This window comes from Drosophila yakuba, chromosome 2L (assembly GCF_016746365.2).
Source record: "Drosophila yakuba strain Tai18E2 chromosome 2L, Prin_Dyak_Tai18E2_2.1, whole genome shotgun sequence".
Classification (NCBI taxonomy): domain Eukaryota; kingdom Metazoa; phylum Arthropoda; class Insecta; order Diptera; family Drosophilidae; genus Drosophila; species Drosophila yakuba.
The window spans coordinates 7,837,775-7,862,255 of record NC_052527.2 but is presented as its reverse complement, the minus strand read 5'-3'; the positions used below and the strand labels follow the sequence as shown (position 1 = coordinate 7,862,255).

The following is a 24,481-nucleotide window of genomic DNA, read 5'->3' as shown; positions in this document are numbered from 1 at the left end:
TTTGAAGTTTGATAAGCGGATGGGACTGTCGACGGCGTCATCGAGGCATCGCAGTAGATGTATCTGTATCTGTAGCTGTAGCTGTATCTGTATCTGAGCCTGGGCACTGGCTGGGATATATGGGGATATATCGCTGGCATCTGAGCCTCGGCAGCGGCAACAATAACTAAATGACTTTTGTTTCATGCGGAGGATGTATGATTGCAAACGGCTTCTGCTGTATGCTGCATGCTGCATGTTGGATGTTGTTTGTTGCTGCTGTGCTGTGCTGTTGCCATTGCAGGACTTGGATGACAATCCATGTCGCTGTCGACGACTGTCGGCGACATCGACGACGAGTGATCCACATCCACTTGCAATCGCCGCAATCAATACTTTGTTAGTTTTGAGCAACATGTTGCTGCTGAGGTGCAGCAACTGCCGCTGCTGCTGCTGCTGCTGCTGTTGTTGCTGTTGTTGTTGGCGATGTTTGGTATGCAAAAAGGCAACTTTTGTTATCTTCATGACAATCATTGAACCGGCTCATCCGTGTGCCACAATTGCTCGTTCGCTTTTTGCGCTTGATTGTCTTCTGTCTGCTGTCTCTTCCCCTTCATGTTGCTGCTGCTGCTGCTGTTGCTGCTGCTGCTGCTGCGGCGGATGATGATGATGATGGGGAAAGAAATGGCGGCTGATATGGCCGCTCCAGCGATTCGCAATCCGATTCCGAAGCCGATGCCGCTGCCGATGCCGATGATGATTATTGTAGTTCAATATTTGCCTTATGGCCATTTCGCAACCGGCTTCTCCGTTTTTGTCGTTCGTCGCTGGTTTTTTTCTGCTGATGCTACTGCTGCTGCTGCTGCTACTGCCAGTTGTCAGTTGCATTCACATCAAATTAAATTGTATTTTGCAAAATAAATGAAATTAAAAGGAATGACAACGGCAGCAGCAGCGACAAGTGGAGCGCAGCCGGAAAAGGCGAAGGAGCTGGGAGAAGCCAAGAAACATGGAGCAGGAGTCGCAGAATGAGATGGAGTGCAGCCAACTGCGACTTGGCTGCAGGTTCATATGCAATTTATGTTCCTTTCATTGTTTATTTTTCTGTTGTACTTTTTTTTTCCTTTTTTTTTCTTTTTTTTTTTTTTTGCCTGCTATCCATCTGCAGCGTCCCTTTTCCGCAGTGGGCCGTTCTCCTTCTGCGGCGGGAAAAGTTCCCCAGCTGACCATGTCCATCTCCTTGGCTTTTCCCCTCGGCTTAGCGGCCTCGATTGAGTTGTTGTTTCGGACGTGAACTAGTCACTTGCTGCATTTTCCTTCCACAGCTTTTCACTGCTCCTCTATGTGTTCTTTGATGGCACGCTAGTACACGAATAACTAAAGTCAACCTCAACAGCATAATGTCCTTCGAATGAAGTGAATTTGCATTGAGTTGGCAGGCAAGGGTTCAAACTTGAATCTCAATTGATTAGATACCATACTAAATTATTGGTAAATAATATGTTTGCCTGTGCACTTATTATTTGCGAAATTGTATTAGGTATCCGATCTGGTAAAAACAAAGCATTAACATAGATATACACTCGTCCGTACATCCGTGTCCACATCGATATCAGAGTTTGTCTGCCGGTCGCCAAGGCCACGCAAGTATCGATAACGCGGCTGCTTCGATCGCACAACATGCGAATATGTTGCGCTTATTGCACGCTGCACGTGACCGTGCCGCCTGTCCACCCCTCACCGCCCCCCTTGGAGACCAGAACAAGTTGCAGTTGCAACTAGCAAATGCATTTTGCAGTTGGCTTTAAGCGGAAGCGATAACGTCTAACAAATTAAGCCATGTCCCGCAAAGCAGAAGCCTCCGCACGAGAGGACTTTATTAGTTGGACTCGCCAGGATGTGCAGTGGGTGGGGCAGTGGGCAGTGGACGGAGGGTAGAGGACTATGAGATGCGTCCCGAGAGAGTTGAGAGGTCGAACTTCGACTGGTAAATAAATAAAAGGCGAGCCGCCATAAAACCCGACTCCGATATCATATTCCAATCAGCCGGGCACATTAAGGTAAGTGGCGATGGCTGGGGAAGGACTGACTATTCGGGAGAGGGATATCACCTTGCACTACAAAATATTATTGCATTAAAGAAAACAAAAGGGAGCTTAACATATCTAAAATAAAACAACTGAACAAGTTAAGATCACATATTGTAAGTTAATGGTATATAATAGTCTTGCTATATATTGAACTACAAATATTACATGAATTTAATGCTAGAATGAATCTAGATTGCTTTTATGTAGTTAATAAGGTACGGTGACATTTTAAGATTTTCTAACTACAGAAAGTTTCGAACAATATTCGAGAGAACAAAAATTAGCTCTATTTAGCACAATTTTTCTCCCAGTGTCTTGTCTCTTTCCTGAATCGAATCGATACCCGCTGACCAGCAAATAATTTTGGCAAATATTACAACAATATTTCGGTCGGCTGTCCATGAGGGAATTACCTTTTGGGGAAGGTAAAACGTTCGCTTTTCGATCAGCAGGGCGCAGGGTTGGATATGGGATGTGGGCGATTTTATGAGATTGCCTGACAAGTTTATGCCACCAAAGTTGCATATGCAACCACCCAGCTGGGTCGTAAAGCCAACTGGCAAGGCCAGCGAAAGAGGGCGGCACTCGCTTAATGGCAATAATAAAGTGGCACTGGCATTCAACACTTTGTCAGCGGCTTTTGCGCTGTCTGGCCGCATTTATCATGCCACTCGAGCTCCAGACTATTTTGACAAGTTATCAAAATGCAATGCAGCCAACAAGTTGCCTGTGCCACAAGACACACTTCTCGGTTGCGAGAAGACAACCAGATAGACAGACAGACAGATAGACAGACAGACAGACTCTTCTTTCGGGCCTGTCATAATCCTCTGGGGGGGAGGGAAGGGAATGAAAGGAATGAAAGGGCCCTCGACAGACGACAAGTGTATTTATGTTATGATTTGAATACCGCTAATGACAGCCAGACTTGGCAGCATCTTTCGGGTGGCACCGCAGACATATAGACAGATGGATGTGAGGGGAATCCCCAGCCAAAGTTGGATGCAGCAACACTTTCAGCGCCCCCATCAATTCCCCGACTGCCACCAGCCTTGTAGGTATTTTCACACCTTAACGCCTCCAAATTGGAATCGATCTGGGAATGCCTTTCGCCGTGAGCTGCAATTGAACATCATCATTATGGTGGCCATAACGTTTCTTATGAAGATACTGAACATACTTCCTATGAAGATGCCACACCGTTCTGTGCGTGTGGCATCGTTTCCTTCAAATGCAAATGATGCCACAGCCCCATCCGCTCTATCTGCAACTCCACCTCGAACTCCATTTGAGGGGCGAGGAGAGTGAGTTACTATTACGATGCCGCGATAATATCAGGCTTTATAAATTTATTAGGACCAGCTACATATGTGGATGTGCGGCGAGGAGGCAGATATATTTAGCCAGATGGGTAAATAAACCGTGTGTGTCTGCTAATAGAACATGGGTGGATAGAAAAAGGCATTCAAAAGAAGTGATATTATATTGGGATTTACCTATAAACAGCAATGCCAAATAATGATTTCTCATATTTAACTTATGGATGTAACTCGCAGCAAACCCTTCACGCAAACATGCCACAATCAGTGACTCCATCTTGAGGAAAACTCAACCAGTCGGCGATCTTCCATCCGAAACAACAAAAGTTAAGAGACAATGACAACGGCGAAGCAGAGAGACCGTGACACAAGAGCAACTTGCAACTTGCAACTTGCAGCAACCACAACTGCAGCAGCAACGCTGGCAAAAGCCGCCGAACGGCGAATGCTGAATGCTGAATGCCGAATGCCTGGCAAGGACAACATGAATAATCCATTTTTCGAAACACTTGTCCAGCACACAGCAACCTCGTGGATGATCATAGATACGGAGAGGGAACGCTATCCCTCCTCCATCCATGTCCATCGTAGGTGTTGTCTAGATCTTGGCCACGCATGTGAGCGGCAGTGGCAGCGGCAGCAGGAGCCAAGGCAAGTCAAGGAGTCAAGGCTGGCAGCGACACCAGCGCCGAGATTAAAGATTCCTCCATAAACAAACAAGCGAAATAATTGAGGCAAAATTGAAGCAAACTACTCGCGGGCGGAGAATGGGGCATGGAGCAAAGGAGTATAGAGGATGGAGGATGCAGTGCGCCGAAGGTTGTGGCTTGGAAAACCAGTTCGGATATGCGCTGCAACAATTAGCACGGAATTTGTGGGTGCCATAAAACGCGCTACACGATGGCCGCTTGTTCTCTGGAGACGAGCGACCATTCCCATTCCCATTCGCATTTCCATTTTCATATCAATAAAACTGCAGTGTCGATTGCAGTGGCTTTTCCTCCCCAGGGAACTAACGGTGGTTCCACCGCCCAACAATCGACTTTCCTGCCAAGGCGCCCAATTAGGCTCACTTATATTTATAGGCGCGCCACAACTCAAGGAATAGTGTTAAAAATGTTTATAAAATAAATAAAGATAATTAACGTTGATATCAAGCACAATATAAATATAAGCTAAATTAAATAAGTTGGCAAATAAATAAAGAAATTTATCTAATGGTAAGCAGTAATTCTTTGGAAATAATATTATAGCATCCAAGTGTTTAGTGTAGGAGAACTGCATATCAATAAATATATGTATAATAAGAGGATTCAATATTGAAATATTAAATATATAATCTAAAATTCGAATATTAGTAGTTTCTTTGCCAAGAAAAATCCTAAAATAATATTATAGCATCAAAGTGTTTAGTGTGGGAGAACTGCATATCAATAAATATATAATATCAGGTTTCAATATTGAAGTATTAAATATATAATCTAAAATTCGAATATTAGTAGTTTCTTTGCCAAGAAAAATCCGAAAATAATCGTATTAATTTAATTTCAGTATTTTGCCAGAAGTTGATTTCTCCAGTAAGACTGAAAGACAGCAATAAATCTTTGATATCGATACGCTGCGTTCCACGGACACTCGGGACTCGTTTAACTGGCGCCCAATTAGACACACTTCAAAGTTCGCCACGGTATGGGAGTGTGCTCATTCCATCTTGGTGGCCATCAAACGAAGATTCATTTTCATAATTCGCCGAGCAACCGAGCAATAATATTCATACTGCGAAGTTGGGGCTGGCTGGGTTATTATTCATAGACCGATTTTGGACGACGCGTTGCAGACAGAGTTAATTACGCGCACAGATCAAACAAATTGCACGCAGAATAAATATAAATGCATCACGAAGATAGAATCTACATAGGAGTCTAGATCTAGTAGCGAAATGAGGTTATTAAGATGCCCGACGGCTGCCAACCGGCGACGAATTATGATCATGAAAATGATGTCTGCGCACTTTTGGGGTGATCTTGAAATTTAGCCAGGGATCCCGACCAGACATGGCACAATTTCTCATCGCCCATTTCGCTGCAGGAGGCGGGATTCCTTAACCGTTAGCAGCAGCACCACCACCACCACCAACACCACCACCACCACCAACACCACCACCACCGACTTCCCCTTGTCAGTGCAAAGTTAATGGCTCCAGCCGTGGGGCTGTTAATAGTCGCAGATCTCCAACCCGCACTTTTTGCCATTCGAGACACTTTACGGCCGCATATGAAATATGTGCGCCCATGAAATGAGCTAAATTTCGCTAAATTTCCCGGGAAAAGTGCAACATTGTGGAAAATGGAATTGCCAACAAAGCAACATTCGTGCAAAACAGAGGGTTGCAATCTCCGGAGGTGTTTATATGCAAGTTGATGGCTCGAACTGGCTGAGTTTGTCTAATAAAAATGGTTAGAAGGGCGTTTTCCATTTTGGGAGGGAATTTTCCATTAATCAAAAAATGCGGAGACTCGCACTTATTAATTATCCTCCATCATTTACTTAAATGAGTCGTACTTAAAGTCAAATAAATCTGTACTTTCAATTGCATTTGAGACCTTTCTGGGTCTTGTGGGTACCTCTTGTAATTATTAGGTATTTAATATATCTTCAGAAATTACAGCTGCATTGTCTGCAATTGGTATCAATCTGTTTTATATTCAATCTTTCCCCAATTGTGTGTTCTGTCCCTATCAGTTGCCATTATTTCACGGAGGATTTATTGTCACCCTGTGTCCCACAAGTGCCACTCACCCGGGAATATGGAGTACGATTCAAGTGCATCGGATCGAATCTATATAGTCTATAGTCTATAGTATAGTACTATATAGTCTATTGTTGTGGCAGACAACGCCTGTCATATTTGGCGAACATTTATAATTCGCGGCGACATCAAGTTGTTGCGGTCTAGAAATTATTATTTGTGGCATTGTCGTCGCGTCGCGGGAAGAAGAGGCAGTGCCAAAATGACAAGGGAATAATTAAAAGTTGGGCGACAACGCAGCTAGCGATCTGCGAGACACTGAGATACTTTGACCAAGCCCATGTCTGGGCAAATGAATCAAAAAGAAAACATCTGTTTGGATGGCGGGGTGGTGGGAAATGATGCCTTGCCTCTTGGCGAGGGCGTCTTGGCGAAGGGAATGGGATGATGAATGGGATGCGCGTGGCATGTGGCACGATCGAAGGAGGCGCACTTACCAAAGCTGCCAATTTGCATGAATTTATTGAATCCATCGTAAATGCGATCCCCAATTCAGATTCCACTCGGAATGCTGCCCACTTCCCGGAAAAGAAACGTCACTGAGTTTTCTTTGCAATTTCGCATGCCGGCTTTATTTTTGATCATTTTTGTCGCGGTGTTTTTTTTTCGGGGTTTCGATTTCAATTTTTTATATGCAACTACCACAGTTTACATTACGTGTACGTGTATTTATCGGTATATGTATTTAAATATATCTAGGTATAGCCATAAAATTAGTTAAGTTCCGACCTCGCAGCCTGCCTGATCCGGTTGAAGAGATTTCTCCAGCCAAGTTCGTTCCTCGATCCGCTATTTTTACAACTTACCGGCTAAACTTAATGCATTTAAATGCCTTGAAGATCGCTATCAATTAACCGTACTATGTATATATATATATATGTATATATATGTATAGACACAAAGGATATATTCGTATAAGTGTGTGGGTGGTGTTTGAGTTTGTGTCAGTGCTAGTTGAAGCTTAGCGTAGGGTAATGCTCAAGATATGTACTCCACAAAAACCATGTGTGTTCCAAGACTAAGATCTCATCAGCTCCTCCTCCTCCTCCTGCTCCTCCTGCTCTTCCTGCTCCTCCTGCTCCTGCTGCTCTTCCTGTTCCTCCTTCTCCTGCTCCTCCACGTTACTTCTCCGCATCTCTGGACTCTGATTCCTCGTTGTCCCCGCCAGTGGCCTCCGCCTCAGCCTGATCCTCCTGCTCGTTGAAGCCGCCCATGGACTCGCTTTGATTGCTCTCCACCTTGATGCGGCTCAGTGGATGCCAGATATTGCCGGACCCCTCCTCCTCCCGCAGGGCAGGGCTCTGAGCCGGCTCCGGCGTGGGTGACTTGCTGCTGCTCCTCCGCTCCAGGCCGTAGGGATGCTGGGCCAGGAAGCCTGGGAAGCCGAGGAGTCCGGGCGGATAGGGATACTTTCCGCCGTTGGCGAAGGGAGGCGGGGGAATATTGGGAAAGGCGCCGGGACTGAGTTCCCCAGGCTACATGGGAAAAAAAGTAAAAAAACAACGTTCATATACAAAGTTCATATAATATAATAAATAGGTATATAAACAGGCTAAATAATTTTTAGTAATAAATAGTAATAGTAAATAGTAATCAAAAAGGGCAATCTTTAAATCACCTTTGGGGGCAATCCGTTGAAGAAGGGCGGCAGGTAGGGAAAAAAGAGCTCCGGCCGTCTCTGCATGAACTCCTGCTCTGCACTGGATCCAGGATGAGCTTGGCCCGAGTTCGGACCAGGTCGCATGGGTAGCTCCAAGGACATTCGACGACCACGCCGCGAAGTCGGATTCGTCCACATGTGAGTGCCCATATGGACCTAGAAATCGATAGAGATCCAAAAGGAGACAAGCAGGAACTCAGTTGAGGACAATGCTGGATGGACAGGAGGAAAGTCTAGACTGTACCTTGAGATTGCCCTTGGTGGTGAAGGCCTTCTGGCACACATTGCACTGGAAGGGCTTATCACCGGTGTGGGTGCGCATGTGGATCTGGAGAGCGGAACTGGAACTGAAGTTCCTCCGGCAGACGTGGCAAAAGTGCTTGTTGTTTACCGGAGGATCCAAGCTGGAGGTCGGAGGTCCTGCGGACATCAGAGCCTGCTGAAAGTCGAGGGGACTGGCCGGAAAACGATGGGCATCTAATGAAGAGAAGCACTTAGGATTGCGGAAAGCAGCTCGATTAACTTCGCTAGCGACTTACGCAGCTGCATCTTCATCAGGGACTGCTCCGCATCACCGGTCTCCTGGTGATAATTGGAGGCCGCTGCGGCGCCAGATCCTTCTCCAGCCGAAGCACCCTCCTCCACCAGCAACTGCTCCTGGTCGGGATCTTCTTTGATGGGCGTTGCTGGGGGATTTTCAGCGGGAAAGGGCGGATTGGATGCCTCCGGCAACTTGTCACCCGACGACGAGGACGACGACGAAGGCGGCTTCTTTGCGAACAGATTTGGATTGAGAGTGAGCTGAAATGCGATGAGGTTGAATATTACAGGGCGAGATACTTTCTGCAACGAGCAGAATTGCGCTAATTTCTGCGCATTTTCGGTTAAATGTAGCGTTCATCAGCAGACTCGCGCCTCTTAATAATCTTATTTTCGCGGAGAGTGAGAGGCCAAAAACATAATTTACAATTTTACTATGCCATCGCGTGTAATAATGGCAACTAATTATCTCGCGCAGACGATGCCGCCGGGTCTCATATTTTTATGGCAAAACAATTGTTCGCCGCAAAAGGGGAATCTCTGTGTGCGAGGGCAGCCAACTATCCGACTATGTACTGCAATGTTCTGGTGTCCCCAGTCGACGCGACGAACAAAAGATTAAATAATTTTGCATAAAGCGTAGCATAATTTATTTGCATTGAATGCATCGCACACACCGTCACCGATCCGGCACAGGCTCCTCTATATATCTCTCAAACCAAACCCGATCCTCTACAGCCCCCGAAAAGCCCTTCGTTTCATCATCATTTCGATGTGGCGATCCAGAGTGAAAACATACCAGACGCAGTCGTAAATTTCGCATCATCATAATGCATTCTCGTGATTACTTAAGATTTTTGAATCATTTAGAAATTTCAAGCCCAAAAGATGATGCCGATTCCCAGCCCCCAAGCCCCAAACCCCATTGCCTGTCACAATCCCATGCAGATGGGAGTATGGGACCCACCCGATCCGATGTGCGTCTGCTCTAGATCATCAACAATGTGCTAAGCGAGCACAACGGAACGTGGCCGCTCCTCAGCCAAAGAAGTGCAAATGCAGTCTGTCTCGGAACTGGTAGGGGGATGATGCCAGCAGAGACTTGCTGATTACCAACTGAAAATGTTATGACATTTACACTGCACTTGCTTTTTGGCCACAATGGGGAACGCAGCACAGGAGCGGTTCAAGCGAACAAGGTTTGTAGCCAAAACTAAAGTTATTATTTATAGCTTCTTATAAATTGTATCCTCAACTGTTCGAATTCCGTTCCTGTGCGTAGACACTAGGTTTCAGTTTTGGAATTACTCCAAGAATGTAAGCCATAATGAACGATGTCATTAGTCATAGAGAGACAATGCCGCACTGCGTGCCCCGTCCCGGCCAGAAATAAATATTAATACTCGCATTTGTACTTAAATTATGGGCAGCCACCACAGAACCACTCCATCCGAACATCGGAGCACTTTAATAAATAATTGGCATTGTTGGGCGATGTAATCCGGGCACTTAGCTCTCAGCTCTGAGCTCCAGAGTTGAGCCTGTGGTGAGTCTGGGTTTGCAGCCCCAACTTGGTCGATTGGAGGCTGCAAAGCGGAACGCCAACAATTAAGGCCAAGCTATGCAAGTTGGCCACAATCTTTTTCCATAGTAATACCCATCCAGTGACGAACACGTCGCGCAATTAATAATGTGCTCATAATTTGTATGGTCGCGGCCAAAACGGGCCGTGTGCTCCATCCATATTTGGCGAAATCGAGACAACCCCAAGGAGCGAACTGAACCCGTGAACATTTTAATTAATCATGACCAAGGCAAGACTCTCACTGCCAGATGGCACTGGTTCTCAAAGCGAAAGTTGCGGCGGGATTAGGCTAGTTGGCTGTGATGTAAGTGCTCCCCATATTGGGGCAGGGAATGCTGCTCAATGGTTAACTATGGAAGTGATTAGTGGGTTGCGTCGGAAAGGGAAATCTCACCGGGCGAAATAAGTGGGGTTCGAGTTGGTAACGTTGGTAATGTAATGAGGCACTAATTTCCGAGTAGTCCGTCTTGTTATTGCGGAAAAATGTTAGTGCTTGCACATAATTTATATAGATAAAAATATTCTTCAGGATTTTTCAAAAATTGCAATAGCGCAATAGTGACCTTCGTCACTACGTGGACTACCAAACGCAGTGATTCCTTATTAGATTCGACGTTTCCAAAACTAAACGCGCGAATTCTTCTGGATTTTTCAAAAATTGCAATAGCGCAATAGTGACCTTCGTCACTACGTGGACTGCCAAACGCAGTGATTCCTTATTAGATTCGACTCTTTCAAAACTAAACACGCGAATTCTTCAGGATTTTTCAAAAATTGCAATAGTGCAATAGTGACCTTCGTCACTACGTGGACTACCAATTGATCCCTTATCAGTTTCGATATTATCACACTTACCTTTGCTCCATACGGCGATCCTCCAGCATCGCTGCACTGTGGGCGGTGGGCGTGGCCCGTCGCGGGTTCTTTGGCATGTTCGCTCTGCAAATGGCTCTCCAAGGCGGCCAAGCTGGGCAGCATCTTGAAGCAGAGATTGCACACATTGGGGGGCGGGTGCAGACCTGCGGATGAGGGGGCGAAATGCAGACAAAGAGTTACTTGCGAGGTCAGTGGGGGACACATAATTCCCGCCACGTGCTGCCGAATGTGCAGATCGCTGCGATCGGAGATATAATAAATATCCATCCGCGTAAAAGGTTGTGACATAATGAGGCGACAGATCGCTGCTCGATCCGATCGCTTGTGCCTTTTGCGCCACGTTGCGGGAATGCGCCAATGTTTATAAATAAATTGCGGAATTTGGCATAGGCATATATCAGACATGGATTGGGATGGAGCTGGGTGGAGCGGTGGTGGTGCGAAGTGCTCGGCGAATGCTTTGTCTCGGTCCAATTGAGTTATGTCGCGCCCAGATCGCAGATTTATCGCACATCGCACTTCCACTGCGAGTTGCTTGGCAAACGCTGACGGGGTCAAAGGTGGCAGACAAAGCGGCTTTGTCATCTCGCATCCCAGGAAGAGGCGGCCAAAAGATACGCAATTTGCCGGATTTATTTTTATATCTTCGAACGCGACAAAGCGCAAACTACAAGCATTTAATTAGCTGGGCAAATTCATAGTGAAGTAGCAAAGCAATCAATATCTTTTCAAGCGCTCTAAGTGTATCAGATATTTAAAAATACCCTCAACTATAATATTTAAAAAAAAAACCTAAAAAAGTAAGTTAATAAAGTAAAGATAACTTACCCATAAATCCAAGTGGACCAAAGGGCAGCAGGGGAAATTTGGCGTGCGCGTGACCTAGTGCGTGCATTTCCTCGCGAGCAGCTGCCATGAGCAGAAGATTGGGAGGCATGGGCATTCCGAGCATGGGCAGACCCCCATTTCCAGATCCTCCGCCAGCAGCTCCGTTGGCCAGTCCAGTGGCGAAGATGCGACCCGAGCTCGAGGAGGGTGAAGAGAGATCCATGGCGGGCATTTCCCCACTCTCGCTGCGCCCGCCAGTTAGATCTGGATTTGAGTGGGATCTCTCATCGGAGCCATCGTTGGGAATTCTTCTTTCCCGATCCCGCTCCCGTTCCCGCTCCTTCTCCCTATCCCGCTCCCTTTCCAGGGGATGAGGCGTGGCCGTGGCTGCACTGGAGTTATCCCTGGAATCATCGGTGCTGTCCATGGTCATAAACTCATCAAAGTCTCCGCCCTGTGAGGACTCGGATCTCTGACCCGAGTGATCCGATATGGTGGTGGAGAAGTCCAAAGTATCCGAAGTGCCCAGCGACTTGTTCGAGTTTTGATCTTCGATGCCCAAACGTTCTGCCTCGCCGGGATTGGTGGCAGGAGCTCCCTGCCCGCCGCTGCCATCGTCCATGGTGTGGATGCGAATGTGCTGCTGCAGGATGATGCCGTTGGAGAACTTCTGGTGGCACACCGGACACTTGAACTGACTCCTCATCGGCGGCTTGATCTTGTGTATGCTCATGTGGGCCTTCAGATTGCCCTTTGTGGCGAAAGCCCTGCCGCAGATCTTGCAACGGAACGGACGCTCGCCGGTGTGGGTGCGAATATGCATTTGCAGGGAGCTGCGACAGGACATGACCTTCTGGCAGAAGATGCACTGGTTGGGATCAGTCAGCTTGTTCTCGATGTTGTCCACCAACTGCTGCAGCTTCGAGGTCTCCGACGTCTTGTCGATCTCAATCAGATCCTCCCACGACTTGTCGATGATGCGCTCCATTTGCGCCAGAGAGTACTCCGCCGGCTGTGATTCTCTGCTGGCGGAGGAGCGTCTCACCAGCTTGGCTATGTGCAGGTGCTCGACAAGATCGCGTTCCCTATCCTCTTGCGGCGGACTTACCGCACTTGTCTGTCGCTTCCGCACAGATCCATTTCGCCGTGACGAGGTCACCACCGGCTTGGAGAGCTCCTTTTCAGGCTTCTCTGATGACGGCACTGGTGCATCTGTCTTCACTTCTTTGGGTGTCTTGACACGCTCCACGGGTGAGTGGGCCTTCTCCTTCGCCATTGGCTTGCTGAGATCTTCTGCCTGCGCCAGTGGAATCTCCTGCCTGATCTCCTCCGGCTCCTCCACTTGATTCTGAACCGACTCTTGACCCCCAGGTGTCACTGGTGGCGCAAAAGGCAGGCGAATGGGATACTGCTCGCCCTGGACTTGCCCCTGACCCGAATGCCCCACGTTGGGCGCCACTCCTGGTGGCAGCAGCATTGGCGGAAAGATCTGCGTATGCCGCTGGTAGTGCACCTTCAGATTGCCTTTCGTGGTGAATTTACTTCCGCAAACATTGCAAACGAATGGACGTTCACCAGTGTGTGATCTCAGATGTATCTGCAGGGCCGAGTAGCTGCCAAAGATCTTGCCGCAGTACTTGCAGCGATGCTTGAAGATCTCACCGCGACTTTGTGCCTCCTTGGAGGCATACTCCGAGTACTCCTCTTGCATCTGAGCAGCGTGTAAGCTCTGGGATGCGGAGTCGAGGACCTCCTCCGTTCTCCGTTGCAACATCTCTAGGCAGTTGGGCTCGTTGGGAGCCGGCGGGGGATCGTGGTTGGTGATGATGCTCGATGCCAGGCTCGAGCTTATGTCGCACATCATGGATTGGTAACCCTCTGACTCTGCCTTTCTCTCCTCAGTTCCCCTCTTGTCAGTCTTTATATTCTCCTCCCGCCGCAGCTCCTGCTCCCGATCCTGATCCTGCTCTGACTCCGGACCCTGCTCCAGCTCCACCTCCTCCTTCAGTCCATTGGTGGGCTGCTTTTTGGGCTCGGGCTCTGGCTCTGGCTCCTGCTCCTCCTCCTCCTCATCGCTGTGAGATGGCCTGCCCAAGGCGGCTGCCTCGGCCCTTTTCAATTGACTCTGCAGGTGTTGGATGAGCTGTAGCTGCATCAGATGCTGCCGCTGCACATTAAAGATGGTGGACTGCACCATGGCCAGATCGGCGGACTGGTGGTTACCCGCCATCGCAGTGGCCGCAAACTGGGCCACCGCCACTTTGGTATGTTGTAGAGCCTCCAGCGACACGTGACCACTGCCCGGCAGTGATTCCCGACCGCCGGACGAGATCAGCGAGAGATCCAGTGCCTCATTGCTATTCTCCGGCTCCTGATCCTCGCCGCGCTCCTCGGCCATTTCTCTTTCCGTATCGGATTCCGGCACCGCTTCCGTGTCCATTTGCGGCTCGGTACCATTGTTATTGCTATCCGCGTCCAGTTCCTTGGCCAGCAGGGTGTCTCTATCCCTGTCCCGATCGCGATCTCGATCTCGATCCCTGTCCCGATCCCGGTCCCTCTCCCGCTCCCCGCTGCCGCTCCTGGTGCCACCAGTTCCACGGTAATTGATGCGGTTGCGAAATATTGAACACATTATCCTCTCGATCGGAAGCGCTCACCTCCTGATCCCAATTGCCGCTGAAGTCTGATCATGGACTGCACCCTGGCAACGAAAGGGGAGAAGATATAGGAAAATGTTGTAAAAAACGCACACTTCCCCATTTTCCCCAACAGCAACACTGATCAACAAAAAACAGTGCAAAACAATAAAACTAACGAACGGGAAAAATATGAATGTGTTAAAAAACATTTTAAAAGATTTATATAACATAAATGGGTAATTGTATTTAAAATATTAGAACTCAAATATTAGAATCAGGAAAAAGTCCAGCTGGGCAGTGTTATTTGCCGAGATATATGCATATGGCCGGATCGTCACGTAAGGAGTGCCCGGTCAGACTTTATGATAAATTTTTGAATATATGAATAGCGGCGTGTCGCAATTTTAGACGTTGAATAAATGAACAGGGCGCATATGGTTAGTCGCGTATAATTTAATAGTAGTCCACGGTCTGGACTCGCGGCTGGAAAGACAATTTAGATATTACGGAGATTGTCGTGGACTCTTGACCGGGTTTGGAGGAACCGAAAAGAGTTTTGCATCAACCGTTCGCATGTGAGGGGGTAATTTATTGATTTATTACACTCACTCAGGAATCACTCAGCATAACTTTGGGCCTACCTAGATGATTGAATTTTTGCCTCGAATCTCTCGAATTATTCCACCTAATTTAACTGACGCCGGCAGATATCGGCTATCGGCTATCGACTTATAGACCCAGTACCCACTACCCACTCAGGTTAATCCGTTTGTCGTGCACCAAATGGAATAACCACCATCACGTATTGCGAAGCAGCATTTTTACCTCGAAGGAAAACCCTTAGTAGATCCCATTGTATATCCCCAGTATATCCCTCTACACGGACGTGCGATACTTCCTCTCCTTTCGCCTATCAGGTTTTGTGGTAAAACTGGGAAAGTCCAGAGCTAGTCGGGTATTGGATCGCCTTCTGGTATAGAATTGTCGTCCCGCGATGAGGATAACACAGCGAACTCCCAGATACCACCAGTTATTCATGTACTTCCTGGTGGCTGGCATCCTGGATCGAACTTGACTACGAATTTATACACATTCTGTCGGACATGCGATGGCATATGAATGGCCAACTTGGGGGTGTACACTATAGTATCTACCTTGGTTGCCCAATATGTAGCAACTAAAGTGTTCGATGTATGCGGCGCATAAATTTCGTGGCAAATCGATTTCAACATAATTCCACACCGTTTCTGAGTTACACTTTCAACAGGGCCACAAATTCTCGATTCCCCCAAAAAGCGAATCCCAGAAGCTCCGAAAATAAGGCTTGCATGGCTATCCCATACGCATTACGGCCGATTGCTTTATGATTATTTCCCGGCAATTAAGACAATTTATTGGCAAAGGTAAACACTTGCCAGATACAGATACAGATGCCGATGCAGATAGAGATACAATAGTATCGATTCGACGCACTCGAACTCATCGACGCACACACATATCGCCTCCACTATTTCTATCAATGGGCGATGGGCTAATCGGAAATCAATTTGTTTAATGGAGAGCAAGGGAGAAGGGGGTGGAGTTGGCCTCCAAGAATTGAAGTCTGAGCGCCTGAGCGAAAGTGTTAACCGAAACCTAAGTGAGCCGGGCCACAACTTATTCCACTTGAGCTGATTTCTTGAGCGATTTACGCACAGCCAAAAACATAAAACTTCCGCAATTGCCACGGCAACCCATCTCCCTAGAAGCTTCAAGAAGTTCCCCAAGTCTGCGGTGGGATTCCATCAAAAAAGTTTCAAGCTTTCGTTTCCATTGTCACGGCACGGAAAAGCCGAGGGAAAATTGGAATAGCCCAAGAGTTTCCTGTCAGCAGGTGGTCCCAGCCTCTCGAAAGGAACTCTAAATCTTTCGGATCTCATAGGTGCGGTCTTTCAAGCAAATTCCGGAATCAACACGGCGTCAATCATTCGTTCAAATCGTGAATTATGGTTGCGTATATATGTATCTGCTGTCTTACTTCTACACCCGAAGTTTGCTTTAGCGGATATTGATCAAAACTCATTGCAATTCGCTTGATTGATTGATGGCCTAGTGCATATATCCGGGGCCAATTGGCTTGCTCTGTTTTGGGAGCCATCGAATGAATGAATCCGAATCCGAATCCAAATCCAACGTAAACAGACACTTTGGAAGTCTATCGGGGCGCTAGGGAAATGGGATCTTGATTGAAGTCTGTTGTTTCAACCGTCGATCGAACACGAAAGACTGCCAGTCCATCGACGGACATCACTTTATTGGGAGATTTTCGGGCAGAAAGCGCCAATTCTGACAGACTGACGCAAATTACAACGAAATCAACGTATCTAGTACGGATAAATGACAACTAGCCAGTAAATATCACTTAATAAAGTTATAGAGGAACTTCTTCTTAAGTCATTATTAGGAATATTTACTATGTATATGTAATTGTCCAAGCAATGCCCATATATGTAGTGCATAAAAACTCCAGGTATTTCCCACAAAAGCGTGATTCATTTGAGAGGATTGTGTGATAAATAGCCACTCCAGTTCCACCTGACGTGTGCCAAGCTTATGGAAAAACTCCCGCAAAAGGTGAACCTCAGCCCCACGCTTTTTTTTTCCTCCCACCGCATTGACTTTCCCGAAAAAGCCAAAGAAAATATGGGAAATAAAAACGGTTGAGGTTGAGGCAGCGAAAAAAAGTGGGAAATTGTTTGAGGCAAATTTATGAGCTTCGCTTAAGCAAAGCAACTGGGTCTGGTTGCATATGTATGTATGTGTATTTGTGTGTATGTATAACATAAAGTCAGGGAAAGGGGGGGAGAGGGGATTTAAAGCCACTTCGGCATTGACCATTTTGCATAAAAGCCTCTGTTCCCAAACGAAATTATGTCCGTGGCAAAGGGGCAGCCAATGACGACAACTCGTTGCCAGTTGAGAATTCCCATTTCCTGGGCTCCCTTACAAAATGTCTGCAGAATTTATTAAGCTGAAAACATTTTATGAGTGGAATTGGTATAATTTTCATATAATTTTTGAGAAGCAAGCGAAATGGAACGCTGCCAGCCAGACGGTCAATTCAACCAGTTGAGCCCAGCGGGGGGTTAAGCGCCACAAACACACCTCTAGTGTGCTAGTGTGTGTGTGTGTGCGTATCTGTGTGGGGCATGCAAAGGGCTGTTTGTATGTGTGCGTGTGTGTGAGTCCGTGGCAAGAAAAAGGGTCTGCAATGAATGAATGGCCGTGGAAGAAGGCAAATTCAGAGGCAACTTCAGATAGCCAGACTCACACACACACACACACAGATACACGCTGCTCACACAGATACTGCACACAGACAGGGGAGTCCGGTGCGAGGAGAGCTTGTAGATGAATTTGTATTGTTTTGCATTTGCTTTTGGGGCGCTACTTTGTTTTTGGCTCCGCTTTCCGCTCTCCTTCCTCGTTCCTCGTTCCTCGCCTCTTCCTCTGTGCCATTTCGTTTTTGTTTGAAAGGAATAATACAGGGTTGGTGGAGTTGTTAAGCTGCCATTGCAAACAATTAAAATCATAAGAGACGCACATAAATTATTCATGGCTTAATCTAAAGTGGACAATCTATGCAAAGTACCGGGCCACTCACACAGGCACATTCTCTCACACACACACACACACACTTGTGTATTTCTGGTCGGACACTTGTTTATCCCCCTGCCACGCCCCCCTGCGCCGCCCACACACGGGAATTGGCCATTTTTGATATTTTGCCAATCCTCGCCCCTCTCTCGCCAACTTTTAATTACTCATAAACGAAGGAAATAATTGCATTCAAGTAGCCACCTTTTGTTATTCGGGATTTGCGTTTGGTATTTATGCTTTGCTTCCATTTTTAGCACTTAAAATCAATAAGGAAAAATGTTAGCAATTAAAAATAGTTCGTTAGCAATTTAAATTTAGGTTATTTTTTTGCAGAAAATGTAAGTTAAACGATTTTATTTTTTAATTAATAAAGATTCCAATACAAGTTAGAAATATCCTTAAATTTTAAAACGAGTTCTGTTTAAGTTCCTTTGAAGTTTTTACATTGATTTAGATTCTTTAATTATAATAACATATAAATTTCCAATTACTATTACTATTTTTTAAGTTAATTTTCTACAATAGGATCAATTAAAAATAAATTAAAATGCTTTTATCGTATCGAATTACAGTGTTAATTGGGCTCTATATATTATCAAGTTTACTTAAGTTATAATTAGACATTCCGCCGCCAGTCATGTAGATTGGGAATTTAATCAAATTTAGTAAATCGCTTTTGTTATTAATTCAGTCGAATTTTTTTCGTTTCCGTAACTCAACGCAAACTGGCCCTGCCCAAATTTGTTTTGATGAATATGAATTGAATTTGGTTTATTACCCCGATAGAAAACTATAAAAAGGCAGCTCAAAATCGGGCAGGTTCTAATAGAATTTTAGAATGGCATTCAACTAATAAATTTGCGCAGCGAATAAGCAATAAAAATTCAATATATGCGGTTTATCGAATTAGCGAGCGGAATTAAATTGAAAATTCACAATTCACAAATGCAGAAATGCATGATATGGCTGAATATTCGAGGACCTTAAATCGCGAGGGGGGGTGAATGGGATTTAGATGGATTGATATATAGACAGATATGTAGATTCGCATGTTCGGCGTGGCAGCTTCAATGGCCCACATTACAGAAACACGCTGCGAATAATAAAAGCATTTTCGCCAAATATTCGCATTCAAAAGCAACGAAATATGCCGAGCACTATGGTGGTGGAGAGGGGTAGGGAGGTGTATCTGATAGATACAATTCTTTTATACAGCCTCTATGGCCGCACATTTCTGTCATAACACGAAATATTTCATCAGCTTGGCTTGCTTGTTTTTTTTTTGGTACCGCGTCGTGTATTTATTATTATAAAATGAAAATGAAAATAAATTTTATATGAAATATATTCAATCCATAGCTGGGGAGGCGGTGTCACGAGGGGGGTGGGAAAAGCCAAATGGTAGGCGAGAAAAATGAGAGATAGACTGACTAAAGTGCTTTGAATTTTTACAAATGAATTTATTGCCAAGCCAACGAGCAAGAAACTTGAAAAAATACACACGCTCTTGGTCGTTGAAATGAAATCGCGCGTCCCATAAATTAATTAAAGCAATAAAACAATAAATGCACAAGGAAAGTTCCTCAGCCCCTGGTCATACGTCTTCATATCGTTGTATCTATGTATCTTTGTATCTTTCTATCTTACTTGCAGCTAAGTGCATTTTTCATGCCGCACATGCGCTGCATCAATTGATTGAACTGCTCTAACTCATCTCGCTGGATCCGTGTATCTTTGACACACTGACTTGACACCTGTCATCTTTTCTCCTGACCCCCCCGATGGGCAATGTCTCCGAAGGGCTTTCCCCACCCTCTGAGTGGGATTTTCCCTCCGAGTTCCTGTGTTAATTTTGTTCTTGACATGTTCTTGTTTCTCTTCCTTTGGCCTGGCATATTGTTCGACTTGCTCATGTTGTTGTCATTGCATAACAAGCACACACACATCTGCTATATCCTGGAGCCCAGACTCCTTACGCCCAAGTGCCCCTTGACCCCGCCCACCGTTCACCGACCACCTTTGGGGCACAAAGCAGTTGTATTTATGTTGGCTTTGACATAAGCTCAACATGCAACTTTCGGGCTGCTCCGTTGCAGTTGCATGTCCTCGCATAAAGTGCCAAAGTTAAATAATCCTGGCTCCAGGATCCAGCATCCAGGATCGGGAAAATGGGGGCCGGGAAATGGCAGAGGTGCAGCTCGGAAAAGCAGCCATGGGCTCAATTTCGATCTTCTGCAATATGTATGCCTTATTTTGTGGGTTATTTGGATGGCCACTGGATTTCGTAAACATATAATCACATAGGTCAGTGGCAACGTGTTTGTGTGCCTCATGGGGAGTCGACACCCATCAGGATTTAAGCAATATATCACCATTGGCTTAAACAGAATACATCAATTTTAGATTTGCCCAAAATGTCTGTTGTTTCGTAGAGATTTGAGTAAAGAGAATGAGCTTTATTAAATAAAACAGATTATTATTTGTAAAATAAATAAAAGGAAGTAGTTTTAAGTCTGTATTTATAACTCGATGTGCACATATTTTCATTTCACTAATGAGCTTGTATTGTAAAATTCACCTGTTACTACATCTTATTTTTAATTAAAATTTCAAAAAGAAAATATCGTCAACCGATTTTATTTGATATATATAAAAGAGTTTGATATTCTAGTAGTTTTTCACAGAGTTTATGCCCTTTAATGTCAGTACTTGAATTTGCTTTTCCAAAGACTATAACATTCATTTAAATATTCCTTTAAGGAATTATCGTATCATTCTCGTTTACTGTGTTGTAACTTTCACAGCTTTCAGCTTAGTTATTGTAATACTTGAATTAATTTGCTTTAGGTAAAAATTGTTTTTGAAAATATTGTTTCTTGGTTTTTTCACAGCTTGGGAGGTAAAAATCCGAACTTAATACTAACTAATTTGTACATGCACAGCTGCAGAAAAGCACCCGTAAAAATTACTTGCTTGCTGGATATAAAATAAACTCAAGTCATAAAAATAATTTTCATTTTTATGCTACTAATTAATGGGCTGAAAACCACAGGGAAGATATTAAATATACATAAAATAATGTTAAGTTAAGTAGTCTTAAATGAAATGCTGTTAAAAAAACGAGGAAATTATAGAAACTCACTTGATTCTCGGCGCTTCTTGCTGTTTTTCCTCCTGATTTTGGCTATCCTTTAGTTACCATCTTTTGGCTGGCGTAAATTATCTCACAGATACCGACGGCAAAGCAGAGCGTTAGTTTTCGCACAGGATTGAGTTTATTCCGAAATCGAGTTTATTGCACACTAGCCCCCCTCTCGCCATCCCCCTCCCGCACACGCTCCTTCTCTTTCTTTTGTATTATTATTTGTTTGTTTTCAATTTTTTGGCTTGGCTGTTGTTGTTGTTTTTTGGGTTTCTGGCGAGTTACTTTTAAGTTGCGCGGTTTCCGACGTAGATTTTATGATTAATTAAACACGCGCGACCGCTCAGCCCACACACACACACAACCACACTCGCACGCATGCCCCCGCCCCCCGCACGCACACCACTGCGTGTCCGTGTGCGCGAATACATACATACGAATGTGTATGAATGTGTGTATTTATGTTGCGGGGGCGGCGGTAATAAAAACGCACTGCGACACCGTTAGACTTTAAGTGGCAACGACCGGCAAATCTTTGCGGGCTTCCTGGACTCTCAGGCTCAGGATGGAACTCAGGCAGCGAGTTCTGGGAAAGGCGCTCTCGACTGGCAGGCTGCTTTTTGGCTCGCCGACTGAAACTATAGACTGATGAATCGAAATCGGAATCGGGAATCGAATCGGAATCTCGGGGCTGGAAGCGAAACGAGTCCGAAACCGAAACAGAAACAGAAACCGAGAAGCGACAAACTCGAAAGCCGAACCCCAGTAGTGTGGTGGAGCAAGCAAATGTCCTTTTTGGCGACTGCTGCTGCTGTTGCTGCTGGTGGTGGTGGTGGTGGTGCTGCTGCTTCTGTGGCGAGTGGCGCCCCCGCGCGGTCGAAGAGAGCAAATGGCGGCAAATGGCGGCGACTGAGGCAGCGACGTCCTGCGAGCCGGAGCGTCGACGGCGCTCTATGGAATCGAATCTGAATCGGAGAAAAACAGGAGTCGCCGTCGTCGTCGCCCAGTGTGGCCGCCAAAATTCGCAGCAGCGAAAGCTTCTCTGCCGCTCTCCCCAACTGGCGCGCTCTCTCCGCCGCTCACGCTCTGTCCCTGTTAAGCGCTAACAGCTGGGGAAGTGGCGTATAAGACTGCAGTTCGAATGTTACCGGCTGCTGTTAGCTTGCTAACCCTATAGCTGTGCTCCTCTAACCACTCGCTCTCTGTGACGGCGGCGAGAGAGTAAAAAAAAACGAATAAAAAAAAAAGAGGCACATAAAGTAATCCAACGAAACGTCTTCGTTTTTTATGAACGTGCGCAGCGGATCGGCAAATAAATAAAAACGCATATATAGCAAATTATGACAACTTTAGGCGGAGCGACGTCGACGCAGGCCCTTATTTTCTTTACACACTTTTTCTTCTTCTTTTGAGAGACTGCTCGTTGGCTCGGCATGCCAATCATATTTTTCCTTTATGTGCTCTGCGGTCCTTGCCGCTCCTTTTATTTATCCATATTTCCCTTCTGTCAGCTGCTTCTTCTTCTCCGTCGATGACGAAGGCGTCTTGGCCGCCGAAAGTCCTTTTTCGCAGCAGGGATTTCAAATTGGCCAGCGATTTGCCGACGGGAATTTCACATGCCAAGTTCACTTGGCTTAAATATGGAGATATCTGATTTATAAAAGGGATTGAAGAATCTGAAATTACATAAAATATATAATAGTGGTGAATAAGTAAATATTGAGAAACCTAAGCTGACAATATAATATTTACTTAGAATTTTTTATATGATATTACAACTCATCATCCTTTTATTGGAGATGAAACCCATTTGAAAGGGGAATTTAATTATCTAAATTATATTTAATTAAATAAGACAGTTATTTGGGTATAGTTGGCGATATGGATTTATAAAAAAGTTTAATTTTGCCTTTCAATTTTGCCTGTCAACTGCCACTATTATATTCTTTTCTATAAAACATAGAACATTCTCACAAATTCTGAAACTTCTAAAAATAATCCCTCAGTTCGCATGAATTATGCATGTACGTTTGTCACACGATTACTGTAGCTTACATTCAACTCGATTCAAATCGATTTGATTTGATTTCAGTTCGGTTCATTTCGATTGAGTGCATCACGTACCGCATGCACACACTATATGCAATGTATCTCGAAATCTGCATGATATCTACGTGGCAGCCCTAAATATTCAGGGGGAAGGGCCAACAGCTGGCACTTATGATTTACTAGAAAACCATTCAGTGGCAACAACAATTTCAAAATGGCTGTGATAAAAATTGAATTGAAAATAAAAACGAACGCGCAATGCAAACTGTGATGCGTTCCGCTTTCCCAACCACCGCGAACATCCCTACTTAAAAATGTAGATCCTGCCCACCTATACACACGTACATACATATGTGATGATATCAAATAATAACTAACCCTCTCGCTTGATCCCTTCTATGGGATCATACCAGTCTGTACAAGACCATTTAAAATGAAATTTTCATATTCCATGAGATATACAGCATTTCGAAAAAAGATGGCAGCATCGAGAGACAGAAAGTCTAAGAAGTCGTGCCTCTGCACCAACATCATCTATCACAAAAGAATACCCCTAGAAAAAAGAAACCGATCCCATAACCCATTTGAAGTTTGCTTCAAAGATCTTCTCGTTTTTTAATAATCATGGCGGTGTACCTTCTTCTTCCCTCTCACTCCAACAGTGCAACAGAGCGGGACAGCAAGTGGCATTTCTATGCAAATCATTTCGAAACTCGTTTTCCATCCAACAATTTTTGATGACGCCGATTTGTCTCCACAATCATAAAAATCGTTAACAAAAACAGAAAATTTAAGGGAAAATCGTAGAATGATATAACGAGTAAGAGGGGAAAACAAATCAAAGCGTTTTCCCGACCAGAACATAATTAAATTTTGGAATAAATTATTACTACACATTTTGAGCAGCAAATGCGACAAATCTTCGCTTGACCTCAGCTCAAAACCAAAACCTTCAAGGAACCTGCGGAAGATCTTTTATATTTTCGGTTTCCCTCATTTTTTTCAACCATTTGCGATAAGAAAACGTGAGAAGGTTGGGAAAGGTTATGGGATGTTTCGGTGGGATCTGAGAGGAAAGCTGGTTCCATTATAATATACTTTTTGGGAATTTTAACTTTAAATAATATAATAATATTTCGGTGGGATCTAAAAAGAAAGCTGGATCCATTATAATACACTACATAAACACTTTTTGGGAATATTTAACTTTAAATACCTTTTTTAATATTTATCTTACTAATATAGAAAAAGGAGCATTTATTTTCATTTAAATTATTTTAAATTAATTTTCATTCGTCACGTCTAACGGCCTAAATCATTCGGCAC

The 24,481-nt window shown here is 45.0% G+C and overlaps 1 protein-coding gene across 2 annotated transcripts; it reads right to left on the bottom strand.

Moving 5' to 3' along the window:
• Nucleotides 1-6,741: 6,741 nt before the first annotated feature.
• LOC6527264 (homeotic protein spalt-major) lies at nt 6,742-21,997 on the bottom strand. 2 transcript variants are annotated; one of them, XM_015198166.3, is made up of 7 exons: nt 21,107-21,997; nt 11,687-14,387; nt 10,838-11,001; nt 8,397-8,658; nt 8,102-8,334; nt 7,816-8,013; nt 6,742-7,672 (listed from the first exon to the last, which is right to left on the bottom strand). In XM_015198166.3, exons 2-7 carry the CDS (start codon nt 14,316-14,318, stop codon nt 7,319-7,321), a joined length of 3,843 nt encoding a protein of 1,280 aa, XP_015053652.2. In that variant the 5' UTR covers nt 14,319-14,387; nt 21,107-21,997; the 3' UTR covers nt 6,742-7,318. The 2 variants fall into 2 exon arrangements, with proteins under 2 accessions (XP_015053652.2, XP_002088358.2); XM_002088322.4 differs by lacking the exon at nt 21,107-21,997 and adding an exon at nt 15,151-15,455.
• Between the last annotated feature and the right edge of the window lie 2,484 nt (nt 21,998-24,481).